General features: G+C 34.9%; 1 protein-coding gene across 5 annotated transcripts in view; it reads right to left on the reverse strand.

Annotated features, from left to right (window-relative positions):
- Nucleotides 1-27,790, reverse strand: part of CFTR (CF transmembrane conductance regulator) — a 168,450-nt gene that overhangs the window by 60,448 nt on the left and 80,212 nt on the right. For all 5 annotated transcript variants that reach the window (XM_032483621.1, XM_032483623.1, XM_032483624.1 and 2 more), the window contains 7 exons: nt 19,244-19,338; nt 16,708-16,794; nt 14,414-15,140; nt 12,739-12,867; nt 5,202-5,239; nt 4,503-4,753; nt 1,250-1,329 (listed from right to left, as the gene is read on the reverse strand). In XM_032483621.1, the coding sequence (XP_032339512.1) occupies nt 1,250-1,329; nt 4,503-4,753; nt 5,202-5,239; nt 12,739-12,867; nt 14,414-15,140; nt 16,708-16,794; nt 19,244-19,338 (1,407 nt within the window). The remainder of the gene's footprint in view (nt 1-1,249; nt 1,330-4,502; nt 4,754-5,201; nt 5,240-12,738; nt 12,868-14,413; nt 15,141-16,707; nt 16,795-19,243; nt 19,339-27,790) is intronic.

Here is a 27,790-nt window from a genome sequence, read left to right on the forward strand (position 1 = left end):
TATCCAGAATTTAAAGAAAGACACCAGAAATTCCCCTTCACACGTATGAACTCAAAGCTTATCGGTTGTAAGAATTCCAGCAGCGGCTGCTGAGTTATATCCCTAAACAGAGTAACTGAAGGAAATTCAAACTGCTAAAGTTCACTTGGAACAGTTAACGTGCTTTATTGTGCTAATCATGTCAGATGAAGCAAACCGGCAATCTGGTTTTCTGCACCTGCCAACATCAGTTGTGTATACACATAAATGTGGTAGTTCTTATTTTACTTCATAGGTTCTCAGAGGGGTGGGGAGGGGGGCAGGGGTGGGAACAACTCAACCTGAGATGGGCAGGATCCTGTTTCAACTGTCTCTCCAAGGAGGTCATTGAGGCTGCACCATTTGCTCTCTGGGGCTCAACCTAAGCCAGACAGGAACCTGTTTTCAAACCTGGCCCAACAACCAAGGTTATTAACTCACAACACTCAAGTTCTGTCATTTATGGAGTCCTAATGTGGTATCCCCTAGGTCACTTTCACCTCCACCGCCTCCCTTCCTTCTCTACTTTTACCATCAATCCCCCCTTTCAAGGACACATGCTCAGCCAGGCTGCCTTGAAGGCATCATCAGATCTGTCACCAAGGGCTAGTCCTCACTCGTCCTGAATTCTTCCTTCCCCTCTTGCCTGCTTGAAAATTTATCTGTGCTCCTGTCCCTGCACTACGGTCCTTACTGTGAGATTGCTGACTAGCTAATCTGTGCCAAAGTGTTCATGGATGAGACTGGTTCAAACTGTAGTCCACCAGGAAATCAAACTTCATTTTTAACACAAGACTTTTGGAGGTAGGTGACTTCTATCAAATAGTGACACCAATGTCAACAATGTCATGCTTCATGGACAGTCATTTGGAGGAAGGTGGTCAATTACTCCTCTTAAGTCATTCCCAAATAGACAGTTAGTACATGTACATGCAAAACTGCCTTGCTCGGGTAAACAGTTCTGACTTATTGCTGAATTTACTAAATTTATGTCTATCTTGAAGTTTTTTTTTTTCTTTCGTATTGACAAGATTCATACAATAGACAGGACTTTAACTCTTTTTTTAAAAAATTATAGTCAGTTTACAATGTTGTGTCAATTTCTGGTGTACAGCATAAGGGACTCCAACTCTTAATCAAATGAAAAATAAGCAAAAACTAATTTACCATCTTTTCTAATTGTCTAAAAAAGTGAGACAAAGCAAAAACAATGATACTTATTTTTACAAACCTGGATAAAGTCAAATATGGTAAGAGGCAGGAGATCATCCAAAACTGCTATATCTTTGGAGAATCTATTAAGAATCCCACCTATAATAGAAAGAAAAATAAATTCCTCAAAAACTAGTCATCTTAAAAAGACATAGCAGTATCTGATAAATTTGGATCATAGCAGAGGGATTCAAAACCCAAAAAGAATTAGCACATAATCAGATAAATAAGTCTGTAGACAACTTCAGTGTCATACAAAGATTGTAAGTAACTTGTACAGAGATTCTAAGTAACTATGTGTTCAAGCTATTATCTCCTACTTTTAAACCTTTATAAAATACAGACTGCTGTGAGATTCAGGCAGAAACCAATGTCTTTAATAGAGCCCTATCACAAATTATGTCGAGAATGGGCATCCATTCTACTAGTCTCACACTAGCAAGCCCGAGTTTAATGATAATTATCTGGATATGCTATCCTCATTCCCTTCCATCTGTATCTCGTAATGTAGAGCCTCCCTCTCCTTCGACTTCCACACCTTTCTGACACAGAACCCGCAGCCACTCTCAACCCCTGCCTGAGCACTATGGGAACCTCCTTTGCTATATCCTCCTTTTCTACCCTCTTCACTGGCAATCTAAGTTTCAGCCTGCCTTCTAAACTCCTGACTCACATTTATAAGTCTGAAAACTTTTTCCTTCAATGAAAAAAAGTTACATATGGAGTGGCTACTAGGCACAACGCTAGGCACCGAGATAACAGAGGGGAATGAGCCTTGTTCCTTGCCCTGGAGGAATTCATTGTCTAGGGGTGAGTTACACATATAATTAGATAAAATATAACACACTGTACAAACAAAGTGATATCAAATCTTATCATTTACCCCCCCATTAACTACAGGATAAAGTCCAAAATTCTTAGTTTAATATTTAATGCTTTCCATAATTTGGCCTTAAGCCACCCTGGGTACAAGCTTCCTCTTCTCAAACAGTCCATTTCAGCCAAACTGGTTTATTCTTTAAATAAACTTTATACTCTCCTACCTCCCTGCCTTTTCCATGTGGTTCCCCCTGCCTGAAAACCTTTTCCCTTCGTCTCTACTTGATAAAATCTAGGTCTCCTTCCTGGACTGACTCAAATGCCTCTCCTGCCAGGAAGCATCAATATTTGTGCCAGCTCAAATTAGTCTCCTCCTCCTCTGGACACACAATATCATTAATACATTTGGTCAGCACTTCGAAACTATATCCATGTCTTATAGTTGCTTGTATACATGTCTTATCTCTTTTTTCTAGATTGTAAACTGCTAGAGGTCATTGAGACCACACCACATGTATTTTGTGTCACTCTGAGCCCTCAGCAAAAAGCCTTATATGTAGGAATTATTCAATGCTTATTTTTTGATTTGTCATGATCTCCCAGCTCTTATTAATGATATTTTATTTAGCATATTTAATTAAACATATTTGTATATCATTTCATTAATGAACCAAACACTGGAAAAAATAGCCTATAGCACTTATTCTGTGTAGAAAATGAAAGTTATTTTGGTAGAAAGAAAAAATATTCTGGTGTTTAGCATATTTCAAATGGGAAACCAAAGAAAGGGAACAACAGAGGAGAACTAATGTTCATTTCATGTTGGCTACGTAACAGGCTGGTAGATGATAACCTGGTTTCATCCTCACAATGATCCTCTGAGACAATTATTCCTTTCCCCATTTTACAGATGCGGAGGCAAGGCTCAGAAGAGTAACTCGTCCAAGAGCATCACTCTTATGAGGACAAGCCAGGCCTCAAACAATGTCAGTGCTTCATCCATTATGTCTCATTGCCCATTTCTAACTTCTAGAAACTTGGGCAAGTCCTCTACCTTCTCTACATCTCAGTTTTCCGCTAAAAAAATGAAATCATTGGACCAAGGTAATTTGACATTCCCTTTTAGGTCTAAAATTTCTTAGATCTAAAACAGGGCATGGTGATGACAATATCTAAATGAGATAAGGCTTTAGTGACACACAAGGGCTTCAGAGTAAATATAAAGACCTTCCTGAATACTAACACTGAACTGTTGTTACCCAGAAAAAAAAATGATGGATATTTTTTATTGTGAGATCTTTTAGATACAAATCACGCTAAAAATTTCAATCTTGGAATTTACTCTTTCCTTTATAATCAAACATTTCTGTGTCTACCTCCTCTCCCTTGTCTGTGAATTCTTCCAGGGCAAGAACTGTGCCTTATTCATCTGGCTTAGTGCCACACAAAGTAAGTGTTCAACAGATTGCTGTAAGAATAAAAGCTGGGAAATTCCTTATTAACCTCAGATTCTTTAAAAGTGAATTTGTCTAAAGGTGAACCAACAGAATTGATTACTTTCAAAGCATCTTATTGCCTTTAGTTTTTAAAATCTTTGGTCCTTTTATTTCACTACTCTTACTTTCTGTGACCTTATTTATTTTTGTTGAGGTATAACTGACAAATAAAATTGGAAGATATTTAAAGTATACTATGTGCAATTTGATATATGTATTCACTGTGAAAGGATTGCTTTCCTTGAGTTAATTAACTCATCCATCACTGCTCATAGTTACCTTTGTGTATGTGTGTCATAAGTTTTACTCTCTTTAGCAAATTCCAATTATATAATACAGTGTTATCCATTATAGTCACCATGTTATACATTAGTTCTTCAGACCTTATTCAGCTTGCAACTGAAAGCTTGTACTCTTTTACAACCTCTATGATAGTGTCAAGAAATATTTTAAAAATACATTTGGGATCCCCATCCATTAAAATAAAACCTGGAACAAATTTATAGGATCATCTTTGAATAGTTACATGAAACTAGATTATTCTACCCCACCGGAAGACTTTATTAGTAAGAAACTTTTATATTTTTCTTGATCACCTCGAATCTTCTCTTTTAAACAACACTGTACATTGGTAACAAGATGCCTGGAAGGGGGCTGGATCAAATGTCTAAACAGAGAAGGACAACTGACTCAAAAAGGGCTGCTTCTGCTGGTATAGTCCCATCCGCATCATGTCCCAACAAAGAGAGCCATTCTAATTAGCTGATACAGAAAGAGGAGAAGAGACAATATCTGACAGCCTATAATACTTGAGATATGTAAATCTTAGTCATAAGGAAGCTCAATAAAGGTGGATACCTCCATGCAAAAGCCAACGCTACTACTGGAAAACCAACTAACTCATGGGCCCTTCTCATGGAGAATCAACAGTTTCATTTTGTACATCCAGTCAAGTACCTGCTTTCAATGTGTTGAGGGTTGACATAGGGGCTTGAAGAACAGAATGTAACATCTTGTGGTGTAAGATTTTCGACACTGTGATTAGAGTATGCACCAGCGGCAAACCTCTGAACATTCCCAGAGCAAGCAAAGTGTCGGCCACTCCCACATAAATGTAAAAAACATAATACGAGCTGGTGCTGGTGATGATCACCACATAACTATTATTTGCACTCTTAGTACTATTCCCTCCGTCTTGAAGAGGTGTTCTGTAAAGCAAAAGGACATTGTTATTTGGCAACCAAACTTTCCCACTGGATTTCCAATACATGTAAATGATGCTGAATTTGAGTCTAAAGAAAACACATTTCATTAGCAGAGTTAATGCCTTTAATCTGAAGTACTGCAGGAAAGTAGACTAAGTTTTTTTACCATTGAAATAGATAAAATTGACCCTTATTAAATCGTCAGAGAAAATATTAAATGTATAATGTTGTTTTAAGTATTGTCATTGCAACTTACAGAAACTAAACACGACTAAACAGAAAGTGGTGAAGAGCTGCAGGAACTACACATGCTCACAATTTCAAACAAAAGAACTCAATTTTCTACTACAGTATTGTGGGGAAATGAAGCATAGTGGATATTACAATATTTAATAAGACCCAAATAATCAGTAGAAACAAAATACACCACAAGAAGACACAGAATACTCACTTTCTAAGCAGCCACACCACCACCATAGAGGCAGCCACCTGGAATGGAATAATACACACTTGATTTTTTTTCCAACATCTTTTCCTACTCTTCCCACCCCCGCCTCTAATGCCACCATGACCAACTTCAAAATACACACAATTTCACTTTTCTTTGCTTTACTTTCCCGGGTCCAGCAGCTACAATAATTGTTCTAAGAACCACTATTTGATGTGAGAACATGTTAAGCTAATGGAATTCAAATTCCACTGAATAAAATACTTTTCCATTTTTCTCCTTCATTCAACAGAAACTATCCATTGAAGCTCATAGGAGAGCTAAGATTTATTTCAGTTGAATGTTTTCAATAATAAAGTTTGTTTCTAATATAGAGATTAATCTCGGTCTGCTGGCAGATAATTTATCTGGTTAGTGGCTATATATAATTTCATTTGTTGTGCAATGATTATGAAGGACTCAGAACTATAAGACCAGCTAACTGTTGGAAAAGATAAGACAAATGTTTATGGAAATCAGTTAAAAATCTCAACAATGCAAAATTTCAGTTTATGAATAAAGATAAGGGGCATTCAGATTAAAACATGTATTATTGGCACTATTTGGGCTTTCTCAAGGTGGAAACATTTAGCTGAGGAACAAATGTTCTATATTACAACTAAATAAAAAATTTTTTTAACAACTATGATTTTTAAAATTTCTTTGATATTTAAATGATCTTTACTCTGTTCCATTTTAATTTGGCATTCTATTCTCTCAAACCCTGTGGGAAAACAATCTTGTGATGAGAACCACACAGCTGGAACACTAGAAATACTTACAAAATTGTAAGATTGTAATTCTACAATTAGCCTTAGCAAAGAATCAAATAGAAAAAAGAAGAAATTGTGAGTAAAATAATTTGAAAATGAACTCAGCATAAAAATAAACAGGAGAGAAACAAATACGCTTGGTATAAGAAATTTATGCCTTATTCATCTTAAGACATTAATCTACGTCAAGTTTATCATAAGTATTTAATAGTACCATATAAAAATTGTGGAGAATGTTTAGAATTAAGAAGTTACATTATGAAGTCCTACACTTTAAAGAGTGTATAATTTTTAGTTAAATTTACATATCAGACAGGTGCATAATAATGAAAAATCTAATGGTATCATTCTCATTTTCCTACTTTTTTCCATTATACACACAGCCTCCATGCACTGTATGAATAAAAGCTACCTTTGTTTCCTTGATATTCAAGTGAATTCAAAATGATGAGAAACTCGGCAATAATCTAGCTATTTCAAAAGTCTTTGTTCCAGTACAAATATTTTCCTGTTTCTTAAGACTAATCAAATTACTCAGGAACTTAGATAAGGGTATATTTCTGAGTCACTCTTCAGTTACTATAGTCCCCCTTTGTTCCAATTAAAGAAGTGTCAATAATGCTGGCATTGCCAACACTCCCTGAATGTGAGTAAATTCCCAAAATAAGTATTTTACAATGTTTACCCTGGAACAATAATCAAAGCAGTTTCTAAAGGTACTGGTCTAATCAGTGCAATGTAAATTTATTTCTTGGCTCTCATGAATAGAGACCACCAACCCAAACTACTTGCATTGACTGGAACAAAAACATTTCCAAGGATTTGACATAACGACTTTAGCAAAAATGTCTGGGGCATATGGAAACAACTGAGTAATCAAGTTCTAACATTTAATTTCCAGAATGTTTGAGGTTATAAAGTTCAAGCAGTTTATGATAGAAGGACGGCCCTGGAAGATTAAACAGGAAAAGCGCAAAGGTCTTTATTTTCAGCTTTTTCAGGGTTTTAAACATCATTCCATATCACACAGAAAACAGTATAGTCTAGACCAGCACTGTCCAGGAGAAATTTCCACAAGAAAAGAAACGTTCTCTGCTTTGTTCTACGTTGTGGCCATTTGACACACAGGGCACTCAATCACTTAGAATCTGGCTCATGTGGGTGACCAAAGAACTGAATTTTACATTTTATTTTAAGTAATTTCATTTAATTTATATGGTCATATGTGGCTAGTGGCTACTGTACTGGACAGTGCATGCAGAGATTAAGACTATTAGTTATGAAGGGGTGTAGACAGAGTGTTCATTATAGACCCATGCCAGGCAACAGGAATTTAATGATGGTATTCTCTAAGGATAGATCCATGAATGGCCACGATAAGGATTCATGAACTTTGCAAATGATGCCAAGATGAAAAAGGATAGCCAGTATTTAGAAGCTAGGTCAGAATTTAAATTATATAATTTGTCTATATGATTTTTAAAAACGGCATGTTGGGGAAAGGATATCATAGCATGCACATATGGAAAAAGAAGCCCAGTGCCTATATTTGAAAGACATATTTGCTAAATGAATTAGTAAACATCTTTGGAGATGTGACAGACGAAGACTGATCATGTATGAAGTAAAACCACAACAGCGTGGTTTCCAAGGTAGTAATGTACAACTAGAGGAGGAATATGTTCAAGACTTATGAGGAGCCCTACCACAACATAACCTGGCCAGGTACAAGACTCGATACTCACAACTAAAGAAAATGAGCATGAAAGAGGAAAAAAACTGCTAAAGCCAGATATACAAAAGGTTCAGAAACGTGAATACGACCAAACAAGGTATTATGGCTCAACATTCTCTCATGAAGAATAGTCCCTCTTTGTTCCAGTTAAAGAAGTGTCAAGAGGAAGGGAGGGTGCAGCTCAGAGGTACAGTGCATGTTAGCATGCATGAGGTCCTGGGTTCAATCCCCAGTACCTCTGTTAAAAAATAAATGAATAAAAATATTAAACCTGATTACCTCCCCCCACCAAAAAAAAAAAAAAAAAAACCAGAAAGAAGTGTCAATAATGCTGGAATTGCCAACAGTCTCTGTGTTTAAACAGTCTCTGTGTTTAATGTGAGTGTTTAATAAGCTACAAAGAAGACAACTCCTAAATATTTCACTGCAGAGTATCTGCAGAGGCCTTTAAATCTGACTTAGGGTTCTTAACACTCTGGACGTTGAACCTAGTTAATAACAGCCACCTCTTCTAGTCATAACAGATGTCCTTGCCTCCTCTCGTGTCCCTATCCAATTCATTTTTCATGTAGCAGATAGAGTGATCTTTTTCAAAACATTTTAAAAAATCATATATATTGGATGAAGATTTTCAAAGGCTTCCTATTGCATTTAAAATAAAAACCAACTTCTTTACTACAGCTAACGGTCCTGCAAACCTGGTTCTGGCTAACTTTTCCAACATCACCCCATGACATGCCACTCACTCACCTCTTCCACTTCCCCAACTGTGCTGACCTCCTCTCAGTTTCCATAACTTACCAAACCTTTGTATTTGCCCCAGTCTCTGCATGTCTGAGTCCTTCTTGCCTTTCAGGCATCAACTAAATGTCATTTCCTCAGGAAGGCCTCCCTGTCCACCCTCTTTTTCCCGCCTTTACTTTAGCACACTATTTCCTAATGGTTCTTCTCACACTCTGCGATTATCCCCATCAAAACGTATTTATTGCCTATCTCCTCCTTCAGAATGTGCTTCATAAGACCAGGGAGGAGCCATCTGTCCTCTTTCCCATTGCATCCTCAATGCCTATAACAACACATGGTAAATGATAGGCATTCAGTAAATCTGTACTTAATAAAGGGATGGATGGATAAAAGGACACTTAAATTTAACAAAATTTACAAATGTCAACAGAGAGAAAGTTATAGAATAATCATATAGAAAGCATTTTTAAAAGCAGGTGACATATTATATTTTGTAGGATAAAGAACCAGAACCAATCCACTCTATAAGCTTTGTACATACACAGAATTCAGAGCTACCTACCGAATCAGAAAATGAGATCTGTGTGCAAATGAATACCTACTGGTATTTGGGGGTTTTACCAAAGGAGCACAGCATTATGAATGTTCTCTTAACACGATAAACAGAAGTACATGAGTGTATTCCATCTCTATGTTCTGTTTTGTTCTTCACTGGATACACAACATATAGAATCATGCCTAGCATACTCAACTCAAAATATGTGTTGAATGAATAAATGGCTGAACGAATGACAGGTAGTAATAGTAAAGTGACATCTAGTCATGACTTCATACACAGATTTCAATGCTTTGCAGGTCAAATCATGCCCTAAAACATAGACCCTTGCTAAATAAAGCTGCCTTAAAAGCATTACTACCAATAGAGGTATTACTATCAATAGAGATATTATGGGAGCATATTACATATATTAATAATGTAAAACCACCCAGGGGTTCCTCATTAACAAACAGAAAGGAAATTGTAAAGGAAGAGTATACAGCAGTTCTCTGACACATTTCTTAAAAATCACAGAATAAAAGCACTAAACAGAGTCTTTAGATATTCCAGGCAACAACAATACCCCCTGGTTGTTGTAAAAGGAAGGAGGAAAGTGCCTCCCACTTTATTACTTGCATTTCTTCTCTATCTAGTCAATGATGCGCTGCCAAGCAGCAGCACTAGAAAGACCAACATAGTAGAAATTTTAAAGCCTAGATTCTTGGTGCTACTATCTAAGAACTTAACAGAAGATATCGTCCTGTAGTAAATAAAACAGTACAAAAACATAAAGGTAGGCTGACTCCCTTATCAAAATGACACTAATGTTAAGTGGTAACAAATCAAATAGACCAAACCAATGTTTTCAGTTTAGCACTTTGAAGACATTTTTTTCAAAGACTATTTATTTCATACTCTAAAAGGGAAGCTTATGGGACCTACTCTTTAAAATTATAAAATCTAAATTGAAGTATGGCCCCTATGAAAACTAAAAATGAATACATCATTTTTATCAAGGAATAAACCTATCTTAACATTTCTTTAGGTTCTCTGATCACTCTGAGTATGAGCCTCAAGGATTAAAAGACCTAAACTATCTTCCTGGATTAGCACCTGTACCAGGATGCAAAGCACCAATGAGATATTTCAATTGTAATGAGAATGGGGCACACTGGTATTAAGACAGGATTTTAGTCTAAAAGGAAACCATGTAAATTTTGATTCAAAGGATCAACAGAATTCTGAACATCAGTGAATGATCTGTTTAGCTCTATAACTAAGCACATAATTAAAACAATTACTATTTATCTATTATCACCAAGTTTTGTTATTAAAAATTTTGCGAGCCAGTTAACTGGCAATGCCTTCAGGAGACTGGCCCAAAAGGCTTATCATTTATTATATTATTTCTTGCCTAAAAAATGACATTATTGATTGTTTTGTTCATTAAAAAGTCAAGTTTTTGCAGTAATTGTGACAGCTGAACTAATAATGGGAAGTTATACAACATTTACACCCTCTGTTGTAGTTTGGTTTCTAGCCTGAAGACAATGGACCACTGTCTTCTTGACTAAGTGTGCTAATAATATTGTACACATATGCAGTGGCCCAATGCTCAATCCACTAATTAATTAATTAATTGCACACCATTTTGAGGGGTGCACAAGTTCAGCTCTATGGAGCTGCATGGGACAAAGTTCCTGTAAATGAACATAAATCACCACCACATTCAGAAAGGACCATTTTTTCCTACAAAACTAAATTAAAGATATTCAAGTAATATTGATCTTCCCATGCAGGGGTTCAAATTTTTGACAATTATAAAGGGCTGGTTTGAGATTAAATATGGCACAAGACTGGGTTTTACCCACATTAATGTTGGTCATTTGGCATGACTGGCAGAGATTAATGAGGTAAATGTGAAATACATTTCAATGCAATTTTTATTCTCATGTGAGGGTGTCAAATTACTCAACCCCATATTTTTGTTAAAGTATAAAATGACTTATTGAAACTTCCTTTATGTCACTTGTGGACTTGTCCACCTCAAATCATCTTGAGCTTTGTAATGATGATAGACAATAAGGATATTAGTGAGAACAGTAACTAACACTGCTCACTATGTGCCAAATTCATTAAATGCTTTATAATCATGATGTCTTTTAACCTACAAAAATGGCCTATGAAACGTACTATCAAAACTCCATTTTATAGATGAAGAAACTGAAGCTCAGAGATGCTAACTAACTTGTTCAGTTTCATAGAGTTGATAACACAGAGTTATAATTCACAGCCAGGTCAGCCTGATTCCAGAGTTGGCACCATGGTCTACTGCATCTCGAGTCCAGCCTCCATTTGGTTTATTCATTTTAAAATAGTAAAGAAGAGACATCATCAGAACTCAAAGATCAAATGGAAATTGACACTTTGTAGGTTGAAGTAGTGTGTACAACTTTCCAGTACATCCCCTTCGATATTTCACACTACTTTACTTGGTCAGGGAAGAGTAATGGTATTTTGTGTAGACTTCTTAATTGAGGGTAGAAACAGCCAAGTAAGAAAATGATGTAGTTACACGCTTAGGTTTCAGGTTTGACTACATTTATACACCCTCAGAAGAAGCCATTCTTCACCTGGGTCATTTCTTCCCTACTGGCAGCTTGGGCCTTATGTTGGATTTAGGTTGTAGAGTAGGATATATCCAGCAGTGTCCTCTGGAAAAAATTAATCTAGAGTAGTCATTCACAGGCCGAATCCAATCAACAGATGTGTTTTGTTGTGCCCACATAGTATCCATTTGTTTCTATTTAATCAACTACCCACATTTAAAAATGGGAACATTTTACAGAAAAATCTGGATTTTCATCTTAAGGTGATAAATAAGAAGATTTGGCAAAACTCATCCCAAATTCCCCCATGGAAGTCCCTGGCTGGTGTTGAGATACAACTGCCCCCTTTAGACAACTGGGGGGAAAACATTCTCCATCTTCAATCGCAGACATCTTCCGCCAGGTCCCTTTTGGCATTTAGTTCACTGCTCCTGATCTAGAGTAAAACCTCATCCACCAACCAGCCTCGGGAGCCACCCACATGGAGGTGGAACTGAACTTGTGTCTACTGTTCTCTCTTTCCCCTCTTATTTTAACCTGGTGTTGGGAAGGACAGCACAGGCATGGCAAAGAGACCACAGTGGTAGTGCTGAAGACAATCCTGTAAGCAAATGGGTGATTTGAATCTCTGAAGGGATTGTGTAAAATGGTTACGAAGCCCCTAATATAGATTTATTTTATTTTGTGACAAAATAGTCTTTTAAAGGTGGTGATTCATAACTTACATACTTAATAATGCACTACCTAGAGTTAAATAAATTTCAAATTTAGTGCAGAATAATTTTCAGTGTTTAATTTCAACCCATACAAAGGCGTTCTATTTGGAGGTTTTGAATCTCTGTATTAAAAACTCCTCATATAGAAGATATGTGCTTAAATATATTTAATATGCTCTGTATGAAATAATAAAATATAAATAGGAGAACTATAAAACTATGCTTATCATTATACAATGTAAAGTTACATATATGCATATACACTTGTATTTATGTATATATATACACATTTATACCTGTGTGTGCATGTATTTGTATACATCCTTCCAAACTATTCTTAATTTAATTTTAAATCACAGTAATATTTTACAACAGAAAATTCTTACCTGAGCCAGGAAAACGACCAAGCACCAAATTAGCACAAAAATTAAGCTCTTGTGAATAGTAATATATCGAAGGTATGTGTTCCATGTAGTCACTGCTGGTATGTTTTCCACATCATCAAAAAAGCACTCCTGAAAAAGAAAATCATGGTTATTATAGTGAGACAATACAGTTCCATACCACCATTGTGGTTTTATTTTGAATGTGTGGAAATAAAGGAATATTACTATTTGAAACGAATTTTCAATGACATGTGTGATGTTACTCCATAGCCAGTAAAAGGTCCACTGGAGAAACACAGCTTTTGAAAAATGAAAACTTCTGTAATTCTTCAAATGCTGAAATTATATCACTGATAATACAACTGGATTATTTTTAGACAACTTTACTATTTTAACGCTTAACAGTGTCACACATTTTTATCAAATAAATGGTATCAGCAAAGTGAAGCTTCCTAGAACTCTCTTTGATTTAACTTATTTCTTTAGGGGTCCATGGATAAATACAACTTGGAATTGTGCTGGCTATAGAGATTTCCTCCAATAGACCTGAAGGCCAACTGATATCTGTACATCCCTTAGTAGCCAGTTTTTTTTCTCTCCTTCCAGCTATGACTTAAACTAAACTTAGAGGTTCAGGTTTGAAAAATTCATTCAGATTGATATTAAAACCATAGAGATAAAACATCTTTTAAGAAATCTTTTTTTAAAGTATAGAAATACTGAAAGTACGTATTTTAGAGATCACCTATTCTGTTCCCTCATTTGACAAAGGAGGAAATCTTGGTCCAGAGATATTAAATGATGTGTAACTTGCCAAAGGTCACACTACTCTTAATTGAACTATACTATTAAACATATCAATTTATTAAAACACTGCCTGTTTTATCCAAGGTACTTAAGAAATTTTTCTAGTAAAACAAACAAACAAACCAAACCAAAACTCTTCTCTTTTATATTGCTTCCTATTTTAAGAATAAAAGTATTTTATCTTAAAAGTATTTTACTCTTTAAAACTTAATATAAAAGACTTTCTATCGGAAGCGTGGTACTAGAATACATTGAATTTCACATACCTTCTTTAAAAGTAATCTGTCCAGAAATCCCATGTATAAAACAAATTTAAAAGATAGAAAAGCTCACAGTAACTAAATTCAGGCAAGACAGATGTATAAACTTGAATGTTAGTCTAGTCAAGAGACTAGATCCTTATATTCCTTACAGAGGCTACCTCCACATAGAAACATATCAAGGTCTTTCAATAACTGAAGCTATTTGTTTATATATTTATTTTCACTTCACTTCTCCCCACAGGGGTTTTAAGCTGGTAATAAAGCAGACTTAGAATAATTTATAATTTTTCTAATTTATAAGAATGATTATCACTGGCTTAGTAAAGAAGCCAACACTAGCCCTTGTTTTGACTTACAATACATTTTATAGGAAGAGATACGTCCATCACAAAAGGGAACAGTTGATTCTTTTACATTGTGAAGTCATTTACATAATTTACCGACTTTGGGAATCTTAAAACTAAACCTCAACCTAAATTCAAACTTAAGTAAGTTTTGCTACATTGTATATATTACATCCCACTCTGTGGCCAAAAAAAAAAAAAAAAAAAGAGAGAGAAAGAAATGAAAAAACCCAAAACATGACCCTGGTCATTTATACACACCCTTAAATCTTCTTCATTAATTTCTTCACTTATTTCCAAACCAATATCTTGTGATAATCGTCTTGAATATATATCTATTTCAGTTAAGTTCGCCTGAGGGACCAGTGACATTTTTCGTGTGGATGTTGTTGTCTTTCGGTGGATGCTCTGACGCTGGTTCGCAGAGGAGTGGGTCATAAGGTTCAGAACGGACTGCCTCCTTCGTCCCTGAAACGTGGGGCCAGCGTTGATCACGTTGCTCCGGGGCAAGATCGCCTCTCCTTGCTCAGAATCGGGAACTAAGGACAGCCGTCTCTCTAAAGGCTCATCTGAATCTTCTTCGATGCCATTCATTTGTAGTGGAGTCTTTTGTACGATCGAAAATTTTCGTATAGAGTTGATTGAATTGAGAATGGAGTTCTTCCTTCTTTCACCAAACTCTCCAGTCTGTTTAAAAGACTGTTTTTTTGTTTCGTTCCAGGACACAGAATTATCTCCTTCTAGTGAGAAACGCCGTAAAGTCTCAGTTATGATTGAATTTCTTCGTTCTGCCGTGAACTGGTCAAAAGTATCATATCCCATGAGCTTTGAGCTGAAGTCGGGCCGTTGATTTTGCAATTCAGAGAATGTCCCATAAAAATAACTGCTACCTTCATGTAAAATTAATATTTTGTCAGCTTTCTTTAAATGTTCCATTTTAGAAGTGACCAAAATCCTAGTTTTGTTAGCCATCAATTTACAGACACAGCTTTAAGAATATAAAAATACACAAATATTAATTTTATAAACACTTTATTACAATAGTATACGTATTGCATTTTAACATTTCATTAATGTATTCTTGTAGAAAACCTCTATCATACAGTGTTACTATTATACTTAAAATAATTCTAAAAGTAAATCCTCAATAGTAACTAATTTGCTGCCTCAAATTATTATGGCATCAAATACTGTATTATTGAATTACTATAGTATACTATATTGTAAAGGTGAGTGTTAACAGACATAGAATGAAGTTAAATATCTGATATTAAATAAATGTTTAAATAAATATTTGAACAAACTTGTTACCCTCTGGGTCCTGGTTGATTCATCTAGAAAATGAGGGAATTTTTAGATCACCTTTAAGATTCCTTGGGGTCTATATTTCTGTCAGTCTTCTTAAACATCAGAGTCTCGTTCTTTAAATTTTCTATTTCCTTTTATATTTTAAGTTGACCACCAGTTTAGTTCTCAAGAGCTTATCTCATAAGACTAATCTCATTTATTTAAAAAAAAATGGCAACAATAACAAACCTGAGAACTGAATAATAAATTTGACCCTCCTCCAAAAAATTTCCCTCTAGTCTAGAGGTAAATCCTAACTACAACCATCTAAGAGAAAATCATTTTTTTTAAGGCATTAAAATGTTAAGACTCGTTCTAGATTATACTCTAACATACTAACATAGCTAGCAAAGTTCATATTGGTAAGAAGTTACCTATCACAGTCACAGGATTGTAAAAATAATATCATAGGTATTAAATTTAACTAAATTCTAGGAAAGGTGCTTTTAGGAATAAGGCAGCCATTTTTTATACACACACCCCTCTACATCCTTATTGATTAACATCTTTGTTTCTAGAAGAGTATCATGATAGTTCTCCTAATAAACTACTTTAAGGTCACGAAATCATTTTGAAACTATGAAACCAAGTCATTTAATAGAAGGCATTGGTGGTATAGTGGTGAGCACAGCTGCCTTCCATATAACGACCTGTTCCTCTTAGGAACTTCATATACATTGAGCCCTAATGGGAACTTGGATGAAATGTACACCCCAAGCTCTGTGCAGCTGGGGAAGAGATACTGAAGGTGGTATTGAGGTAGATGAGTAGTCTGAGCATTCACCCTCACTAAAATATTAAAACATTTCAGTGTGTTTAATTCCTTAAGAAGTTTACATCTAAGGAGGAGCTAGAATAAAATACTACACACAAAGTAAATAAAAATACTTAAGTATCATACTCAATTAAACTAATACAGGATATGTCACAGGGCAACAACACTATAAAAACTACAGACAGTGATTGTTAAGGCAACAGTAACGGGAAAAATTGGTTTAGCATGAAGTGGTCAGAAATGGTTTTCACAGAAGTGATCTTAAATTTTGACCATGGAAGGAAGATCAGATTTGAGTAAGTGCAAAATTATATTCTGCATGATGAGCCACAATTGTGGTCATATTTCTCAAGGGAAAATACACAGTCTACAGATGGTACAAAAGTCTTCTTGTCTTTTAGCATAAGCATTATATGCTATTCAAAGAACATACCTCTCAAATATTTCTTTCTCTGTTAAAACATCTAGGTATCCAAAAGGAGAGTCTAGCAGGTACAAATCAGCATCTTTGTATACTGCTCTAAAAATAAAATGGAAGTTAAATTAGATTCCCCCAATATTTCCTGTGTCATTTAATGTAGATGATTTTAAGTGAAGAACAAAAAGATAAGTCATATATGATTTTCATAGCTTTTCACTACCCTTCAAGAACTGCTGAAGTGTTTTTGCTAAATGTAAGTGACATGAACTAGCATGAGTTACAAACTGAATCACACCATACGTACAATTTTAAATACTATCTTAAAAAAGAAAAAGAAAGACGGAAACCTTTTAACATTAGTATCTATTTAGAGCCACACACCATCCTACATGCTAGGAATACAATGGTAAAATTTACACAGTCCCTGCCCTCAGAGATCTTGCATTTTGCTGGGGAAACAAAGAAGAAAACAGACTGTTTCCATCCTGAAAGATGTCAGAGAATGCAACTAAACTGCAACACTTACGAGAAATAATTTTTTAAGTTTTTTTCAGTGTTGCTGTTACCAGTAAGTTGACAGCAGTGCTGTTATGCCTATATGATTGATATTACTTTTTTGCTCCTTACAGTGTTAGTTTCTGGACCATATGCATAAAAATTCCATGCAAGTAAAGGATTAAAAACTTGCAATAAAAATGTATACCCATATTATTTTAAAATTAAAAAATAAAACTTTATGAGCAAGAAAAATCTTCATTAGGTTGATCTTAGGACAAAGATGAAGATGAATTCCCAAGTGAACAGAAATGAGATACTTTCTTCACAACATTTAAATTTTTCAGCTGCAGTTGTTAGTAACCCTATCTCTATCCCAAACACATAGGAGTCAGTGTTTATGTATAATTCTTGGTACTTTCTATAAAAAGGAAACTGAGTTTAATCAGCAGGTAACTAATAGAAGTAATAATAATGCTAATTAAAAAACAGAAATGACAAAAAGTCAAAGTAAATTCTAAAAGAACTTTGCAGTGTAAATTATTTTTGAAAACAACATGGAAGAGCTGGATGGAAAACCTCCATCAAAATGCACCCTCAAGGGCTTTCTTCCCTCACTTTCTTTTCTCTCTCCTTCATATCTATGACCACAGTTTCTCAAGAAATTAGAAGTAACATATTTATCATCCAAAACTGGACAACACACAATACATTCTGATTAGAACAGCAATAAATAATTATTTTCATTAATATCTCAAACTTTGTGCACTTTACAATAAAAACAAATCTTATACTGGTAGAAAACAAATTCTATGTTGAATGTCTAGGAGCCATATGGCCTGTCTTACCTAAACTTAAAATAGATTGTTCAAGGCCAGTCTTACTTTGAATCACAGCTTAATCAACTTTCATTTATTTAGAAGCCATTATCTTGTCGGTGAATTATCTGTATCTGTTGATTTACCTGACATCGTACTACCAAGATCAAGGCATAGTTTAATGTAGAGTTAAGATGACCTGGTTCAAATTGTAACTGCCATTTTCCAGTGTGGCTTTTGGCAAGTTAAGATCTAACAGCCTCAATTACCTCATGAGCTCTTTTATAAGGTAAGGAGAACAATCCTTTTCTTGCAAAGTGATACGGAGAGTCTATAAAATTATACACATACACATAGACACCCCACCTAGAATAGCACTAGGCAATTGCAGGTGCTCACTGAGTTAGTTTCCTGTCCCAGCTTTTGAAAGCAGGAGAAAGTAAGGCAAAGGAGCCATAATATCAACAAACCTGTGTGATTTCTTGTTAACAACTTGAGCAACACAGTAAGAAGAATTTTGTTCTAATAAAACTGGAGGAATATTTGACACCCCACATCACCAATAATTTTTTAAATTGAAAGTTACAGATTAACTACAGAGTTTTCTTCTTGACACAAATTAACTTTATGCACTTCTCATGGACAGTTCAAAATGCTTAGACCAAGAGTATCTCTACCAAGGGGCCTCCCAAACCCCCACAATCCTAGATTGCTTGCCCTATTTATTTTTCTTTAAAGATTACCGACTTAAGCTAAGTGACATCTTTTCCCTTGCTATTTTTGTTATGTGATTTATCAATTATGTTGAAAATTTTGAAAATGTATGTTTATGTAAACCAAGAAGTATAAACAGAAGCCTAGAGCAGGAGTGTACATTGTGGGGTAGGGTAAGCAAGGGACTGTATGAAGGGCTAAACAAAAACTCACATTTCTCTTTCCTGTGCTGCATAGAATGCCCAAGGTTTCCATTTGGAATAAATCATATCATAAGGCACACAAACATACACATACCAATATAAAGGTATGCATTTTTAAAAAGCCACCAGCTTTATCAGATATGAATTACTATGTCATTATCTATAGTTCTTAAAGGTTATTCTTAACCTGCTAGCTGTAAGATCCAGCATTTTTCAATTCTAGGAACAGACTACAAAGAAAATGGAGAAATATCCATAATTTTTTACATGCATCATATTTACAACAAATGCTTGTTGGATGAATAATCAGATATTCACCTTGCTAAAGAAATTCTTGCTCGCTGACCTCCACTCAGTGTGATTCCACCTTCTCCAAGAACTATGTTGTCTTTCTCTGCAAACTTGGAGATGTCCTATTATCAAAAATAGAACATAAGTTACAGAGGAATTGTTAGTATGTTGGATCTGAATTTGAAAGGTACACTTTCCTTCTGATGTAATCATGTATCAGACTATTGCTTTAACCATAGTGGAAATTGTGAACACTGCATCTCAGTTATTTCAAATGCATTTCAATTAGTCAAAACATTGCTGGAATTTTATGAATAAAATTTTCTTTAATTTGTAAAATGTAATTTATGATAATAAGAATTGGAAAAAAATAGAAAACATCAAATAGTAAAGCATATTCATGTTCATGATATGTAAAGATGTGTGTATATTATCCATTGACCATTATTCAAACCCAAGTGCTATTAACGTGCTGAGTGCACTTCCTTCCAATTTAAATTCACTCTTTTGAAAGGAAATCTCCAAAGATGAATAAACCTCCTAATAAGAGAAGCTAAAAGAATACCACTCACATCCCCCTGCAGTAACAAAGCGTATTCAGTAGGCGGCCAGGGGTACAAGGCATCTCTTTTCCATACTTCTCTCACCTGCCCATCCAAACGACACAGCCTCTTCCTCATCCACCCTCCCACCTCATTCTTGTATCCTCTCTCCATTCAGTCTACCTCTCTTGTCACCTCCCTGCCACACTCTTCCTGGCACCCTTTCTCCAGTTAATGAACTCCTTGTGGCAACCATTATGCTAGACATTGTAAAAGAAGATTAGAATTTATAAGAGGTAATCCTCGAACTGCAATCACTGTAAGTCTAACTTGGAAGATAAGCCATAATCCTGGAGAAAGCTAAAAACACCCCCAAAGAATTGATTAACCATTTTAAGATAGTAAAATAATACACAATTTATTGGCAAATTAAGTGCACAGATAAGAGAAGTATTGTATAGTAGATAGAAAATGCTAGAAGGCTTTCTGGAATAGATGAGGTTTGGCCTGAGACTTGGAGAATGAGAAGTGTTAGATAGATAGTACTCCCTCCTTAGTCCAGAAAAAGTTCTCTGCCTTTTCGTTTCTCTTTCCCATTCGTCTCCTCTTTTCTTTCGTTACCACCTTCTCTCTCCCTTTATTAACAATACTCTTCATACTATTCTTCCTTTTTCTTTCACAATCCAGAAGCACTCCACCAGCTCACCTGATCTGCCACCAACATCATCTATATTTGAATTGTCAAAATGGTTACTCTCTCTGCTCATTTGTTTCTGTTCTCTCCCAGATTAAAGTTAAACAGAACTTCATACACAAAACTCCAAACTCACAAGGCTGGTAAATTAGTAAGTGATCATTTATATTAAGAATTAGTTGGCAGCTCCTGTAGCCTGGAACCATGCCAGCTACTGTCCCCAAGGAATGGTTGCTGTCAATACTCCTGGCCTAAGGGGACCAAAAATGATCAAAAATGTGATTTAAAAAAATGCTGACATGTTGGAGGAGATACGACAGAACTCGGTGGAGCTGGCCACTTGGGTGCTGGAGAAATATAACAAGGGAGGTCACTGAGACCACATAGCACTGTGATGAGGAGGACATTCCGTGGTTATGAGACATGTGAAACCAAGTACTTCATTTCTTTCTACTGGACTAAATATTTTTGTTCAACTCATGGACCAGGCCACACACCTAGGATTCCATCCAAATAACAAGGATTACAGCTAAACTCCACACCCAGCACCTTAAATCTTCAGTCTTGCTAAAGGAGCACAGCCAGGAGCCACTCAGTCTTTAAGCTTTTACTGAGCTGTTCTATGCAGCACAAATCTGGACTCGAGTCAGAGCAATTAGCCAAACGTCTCACATAAGTATTTCTTTTCCCCTGCACCATATTTTCCGTCCCCATATCCCATTCCCTTTCAAAAAACCAAATCTTTTAGAAGAAAGAAGAGAATAATTTATCTTACATGAACAGAGTGCAGGCTTTTACAAAGGAGGCACATTTTCTAACACAATATTAAAAAGCCAGAGGTTGCTAGAATTATTGGAGTTTTTCTCTCTTTCTTTTTTTTTAAATTCGAATTCAATATGGTATTAGTCAAATCAGTTAAAATTTCTAATTTTTCTAAAATTTAGAAATATCAGTAGTTACCTTGATGCTATAACACAATTACACTTAGGGAATTATAGATTTAGAGGGTGCAGAATCCTAGGCCAGTGCAAGAATTTAACAGAGATTTGTGAAATGAAGGAAGAAAAGAGGAGAGAATGGAGGAAGGCAGGGAAAACAAACATAAAGCTATAAAGAAAGAGGTGCATGTCACTAAAGGAAATGAAGAAAGATGTACACTTCAATAAAAAAAAAAATTTAAGGTGTACAGCATAGAGAAAGAAAGAAAATGAGGAAAGGAATAATTGTCAAAAGAAGTAGGTATCTGAAGGAAAAAGCAAGAAGATATTGGCAGCATTTCAGAGACGAGAAAAGTTAAGGGAAAGGTGGAAACAATCGGAGAAATAGAACTATTGTTGACACTTCAGTAAATATCCCTAGTGAATTTAAATGTCCAAAGAATGCAAATGCAATTTCATTACATTAATTTTCTTTTCTTAAGACAAAATAAATAAGAGGCTGTTTCAGCCAAATTTCTCTCCTAGGAGTCTGTAATATTTATACTTTAAACAAGCCAAGGAAATAGGAGGGAGAAGGAAAATAAAATATTCACTTCTTTCTTTCCACTAGGCTGAAACACAGTATTAGAGAAAGAAAGCAGAAGATCCTCAAGTGAGCTCCGGCTTTATAAATTCAGACTGAATGCAATACCATCAAATTCCTCCCAAAAAAGACCAGAAACTGCACTTCATTTGAGTATCACTCCTCAAATCCTGGCCCGCAGCTGCTCCAGGGAAAGGAGAAAATGCATTAAGAAAATGAGGGATTCAAGGAAGGAATTGCTTAGATGGTTCCTTGGTACCAAGATAATCTATTTCAATTATAACCACAAACTACCCTGTTTCCTTTTTATTTTCAGAACAGTATTAATGTTGAGTTCCTATGATAATGTACTCTGCCCCAGGGCTTGCTCTGTTGAGCACTCTCAGTCAGTATCCCATGCCTGCATCCCTGGGGTGTCTCAGGCCTGCCTGAGATGATGCCTGGTGAGTGACAGGTCATCTTCTTTGGCCTGGCTTAGAGAGAATGGAATTTCTCAGTGTGAAGCCTTTCTTCACACTTGGGAGAATTTCCAGGATGAGTGCACCCTTGGAAAATGCCACGAAGAATTGCATCTAAGCATCCTTGCTTTTGAATCACTGGTGAGCTGAAATCTAAATTATGTTCACGGTGCCTATTTAGAAAGCTGCTGAGATGTCATGTAAATTATGCTTGTGGTGATTGTTCAATAAGTAACAAAGGTGGAAGACTGAACTGGATGGCATGGGGCCCAGGATTTGAACCCTGGTCTACAGGCTTATTATGAAATCTCAGTTACCTAACAGCTCTGTAATTTAATTCCCCAAACCATAACCTGGGTGGAATTACAGCCTGTCTTTCATAAAGGGTGCTAAGTAAGAGAATTAAGGATATGGCATGTACAAAGCAATTCAGTAAATGTAAAACGATGAAATCAAATGTGACAATCAAGGTGGAATGTTTTTTAAATTCTAAAACAAAATGTAAACAAGACAGAAAACATTAATAGCAACATTGGCCAGAGAGCACAATGGCCTATTTTCTAGCCCTGTTTCCACTACCCACTGGGTAAGCAGCTTCGGGTAAGTCTCTTCTGGCTTTCAGTTCTCCATATGTACAATGGGGATAACAGAACATTCCTTTCACAGTTGTGAAAATTTGAAGTACTGTAATATAAAGAGATTGGTTCATAGCATACAATCAAACATTGGTAAATACAATGAGATTTTTACCAACGGTCTGTATACATCACTCATGTCTATTTGGCCTTGAGTAGAATGCTTACCTGATGTGATACTATGCCCCATTCTCCTATTAAAGGAAAAACAGATTCTTATTAAGGCCTGAAAATATAGCCTTTATCACCATATGATTATAAGAAATGGACAAGGGATAATGTATGGGTTAAAAAATAGGACTTAGAATTGGAAGCTCTGCATTCAAGTCCCAAATGTGCATGTCCTTACCAGATGCTCTTTTGTTGAGGTTGCTAAGTATCTGGTCCTGTGCTTTGAAACTAGAAGGGAAGGTTCTTAAGAGTAACACCATATTCTCAGACAAGATCTAGATATTGTAACTGAGCAGGACCCTGTGGGGCCTTCCAGGGTCAGACCCCTCCCCCATATCCTAAAGCTCCTCTCTGAAGTACCCAGATAATAGTATCTCATGTATATTTCCTGAGTTTTTTAGATGCTAAAGATCACCACCAAAAGGAAGAAATTTACTTAATGATCGAGAGCACATGGCTGCAAGACTTTCTGGCGCCTAGGGTTTGATAGTGTTGACTGCCCTGTCATCTCAACATCAACCAATCAGAGATTGTGCATGAGCTGACCATGTACCCTGCGATCACCTTCCCTCACCTGGCCTTTAATTATGCTTTGCTGAAACCCTTCGGGTTTTGTTGGGCATAAGCCACCCCATCCTCCTTGCTCGGCCCTGCAATAAACCTTTCTCTGCTCCATACTCTGATGTTTCAGTTTGTTTCACCTCATGGTGCATCAGCCACATGAACCTGCATGCAGTAACAGTACCTTCCAAATGCCACCACTCTGGAAATGACTGTTAATTTTATTTAACATTTTAGCCATGCTAAATTGTGCTACAATACTTTTATTCATCTTATTATCTCTTCATTGAAAAAGAATGGGGGGATGCCAGTTCTTTACCTTTTTTTTTTTAAGAAAACTTTTCTTGCCTTTAGGATGAGTATGTAGTACTTGATTTGAAATTTCCACTAGAATGTGTTTCATCAGTACAAACAAACAAGAAGACTATTTTTAAGTCCCCACACTTTCTAATTGACTAAGATACTACTGAATGAAGAACGCCTAGTTAGACAAATAAATATTTTAGCAGTCAACACCACAGTAGTCTTCTTGATGAATCAACATCAGAATTCTATAATAAGAAAGTAGATTGATACAAGCTGCTTTCAGGAAATTCTGTGCTTGAATTCATATGTCCACATTTATTTGCAGTCTAGAATAGACTGGATCAGAATGTAAGATTTTGTATTTCAAAATAAATAGCTCTAACAGATCCTATGTGATCTTCCCTGGCATTTGCTATTTAAAAAAAAAAAGTCTACTGATAACATTATTGCACATAACATAATTTTATTTCTAAAAGATATAGTCTCATTAAAGGGATAGTTCGGTCAAAGGTATGTGTCTTCCCTCTTTTTAAATGACACTGCTCCCAGAATCCTTTACAAAATAACTTTCAAAAGTTACATTTCCACCAGCAAGATTCAAGAGTACACTTTTTGTCATGTCACCATCAACAGAAGGTTTCATCACACTTTAATTTTTACTAATTTATCATTTTCATTTTCATTTTCCTTAATAATGGTGAAATTTTAAATATTTATTGGCAATGTGGTTTTCTTTTTTGTGAAATGCCTATTTCTACCAGATTTGGTCTTTTTAAAAATCAATTCATTTTTCTTTGTAGGGCATAGATATTAACAACTTCCTCTGCTGTGTATTTTTAAAACATTTTTCCTATTTCTAGTTTCACTATGTATATGTGTTCTTTTACTAACTTTGGTAGAGTTTTGCTTTCTGTTTGTTTGTTGCTAGAATCTTTTGTTTTGTTTTGGTTTGGTTTTTTTAGTGAACAGTCTCTTCATGAACATGTAATATTGTTCTTATTTTAAGACAAATGGCATTAAACTTTCACTATTTAAAATAATGCTTACTTTGGGAAGTTTGGTTTAAAAAGTTATAAAGCTTTTTTTATAAGTTTTCTATTATTTTTACTTTGAATTTTTATTAGAAATGACTGTTGAATTTTATGTAAGATCCTTTCAGCATCTACTGACCCTGTTAGATGGTTTCCCTCCTTGTCAATACTACATATTATGTTTGTACTTTTCTTATATTAAAGCACACTTGTATTCTTATTAATGAATCTTGCCTATTTATATTTTATTATTTTTATACCACAGTGAATTCTATTTATTAATGTTTTATTTGGTATCCTTTTATTTAAATATCTATATTCATAAGGATGATTAATTGCAGTTTTCTTTTTTATGAAATTTTTTTAAATTCTTGCTTTAGAAAATGAAGAGCTTTTCATCTTTTTCTTTGGTTTGATATAGTTTAAATAATATAGGAAGTTATGTTATTAAAGGTAAGATACAATTCAGCTATGAAATTATCTAGTGAGAGTGCCTTTTTAAGTAATAGATATTGAATCACCTTTACAATGGTAATCTGTCTATTCAAGTTTTTTATGATTCTCAATTTTTATCATTTGTATTTTGCTAGTAAGTCTTCTAGTTCCTCTAGGTTTTTAAATTTTTGCAGGTTTAAAATTTTTGTTTCAATACAAGTACAGTAAATTTTTAAATAATAATTTTAATCTTGTGCATATTTGTGCTTAAGCTTCTTTGTCATTCCTAATATTTTATGTCTTTTCCTTACTGTAGATCAGTATGGATTTAATATTTTTATTGGCCTTTTCAAAGAACTGGCTTTGAAGAGTTGATTTCTTTCATTTATCTGTTGGTTTCCTACTTCATTAAATTAAGTTTTTATCATTACTTACTCCTTCAATTAACTTTTTATTATTTGGTTTATTTTTTTCACTCTGAAGAAAAACATGAATTTTGTGCATGTCTAGCCTTGCTTCTTAACAATAAAGGCATTTAAAACTATAAATTTCCCCCTGATTACAGCAATGTGCTATAGATTTTAATATGAAATGTTCATTCTTTCAAAGTATTCTAGATTTAAAATAATTTATAGTCAGGAAGATGATTTTACCTTTCAAAGTATGTGTTTTCAATTTAACTAGCTTAATCATATCTAAACAAATGTGTCTTTTACCAAACATAACTAACATGTTCAGTCAGATAGCCTCATTAGAAACTCTGTGAATTATGACTTTTTAAGAAGTTAAGCAACTATTAAAAAAAAAAAAAAGAAAAATTTGAGTGGAAGAAGAATGATATTAGAAGGACTTATATGTATTTATTAAAATTTTTAGTGGATTTTTACAGCTCTTCATTAGCTGAACTTAAAATCTTGAGGTTTTGGTTAAATTTAGCTTAAGAGGAGAGATCTTCAAAATTACATGAAAAAGATCTAAACCGATAGGAAATGGGAGGTTTTTTTCTTGTTTTTATTTTTGTTTTAGAAAATTGAAGATGTATTAAGTATTAGATAAGACTTTATCCTCTAGAAATGCTTTCCTCAATATTTTAATTGTGTGTAAAATATATTCTTTTATAAATATACTATATCTAATCAGAGGTTATAACAACTGCTATCAAAAATACTCATTAAGTAATTTGGGTATAGATACACATACAGTTAAATATACATACATATGTACACATGTAAATATATGTATTTGTATACATCTGTATACATGTGCATGTAAATATGTACACGTGTGTATATGTATATATTACATACATGTATGTGTATGTTATGGATAATATATGCATCTGTTTACACATTTTGATCTCTATCATCCACTATTACAGTGCTAAGAAAGAAAATTCTGCACAAGGAAAAAGGGTATGATTATTTCCTTTATAAACTAGGTTACTACTTCTTTTATCAAAAAAAAAAAAAAACATGTGGAAGATATGAAGTTCTTAAGAATCAAGTTGTCTTACTTTCCACTTTTCCTCTTCAATCCTGCTAACATAACATAATGAGAGCTGATTCATTGAGAATGCTTATCATATCCCATGACCCTAAAATACAAGAAAGTCAAATTTTTTTCTCAGTTGATAGAGGATAGCTTGACAAAAGAATAACTTCCAAAACAGTAGATTCTGTGATCCACATTACTTTGAACAATTCAAGTTCATTCAAACTGACCATTCCCACTCCTGCCTAAAACGAAACATCATAAAGCAAAAAAATAAAAATAAAACAACTGGATCTTCATGAACCCCAGAATAAAATCCAAACTTCAAAAATGACATACAAACTTTTCCCAGGTCACTTCTTCAGCCTCACCTCCCAGCACTCTTCCAAATACATCTTGACCCCTAGCCACACTAAAGTTTTGCTGTTCTCCAAATTTGCTGTATCTTTCACCACAAGCACCTGCTGTTCCCTCTATTTATAATGGCTTTCCTCGGCTTCTTTATCTGACAAATTTTTTAGTGATCTTAAAGGAATTTAATATCCCCCATAAAGTCTTTCATGACTTCTCTGACAACCAGTCATGCCTTTTCTGTTCCTCTGTGTTATAAGAGTTTTCATCCCTTTTCTTATTAATTGTCTGTTTACAGATCTTTACCCTCAAAGACTGAGCTTCTTAAGGGCAAGGGCAGGGTAATAATTTGCTCTATGCTTTGGGAGCCAGGACAGG

Source organism: Camelus ferus, chromosome 7 (genome assembly GCF_009834535.1).
Source record: "Camelus ferus isolate YT-003-E chromosome 7, BCGSAC_Cfer_1.0, whole genome shotgun sequence".
NCBI classification, from domain to species: Eukaryota; Metazoa; Chordata; class Mammalia; order Artiodactyla; family Camelidae; genus Camelus; species Camelus ferus.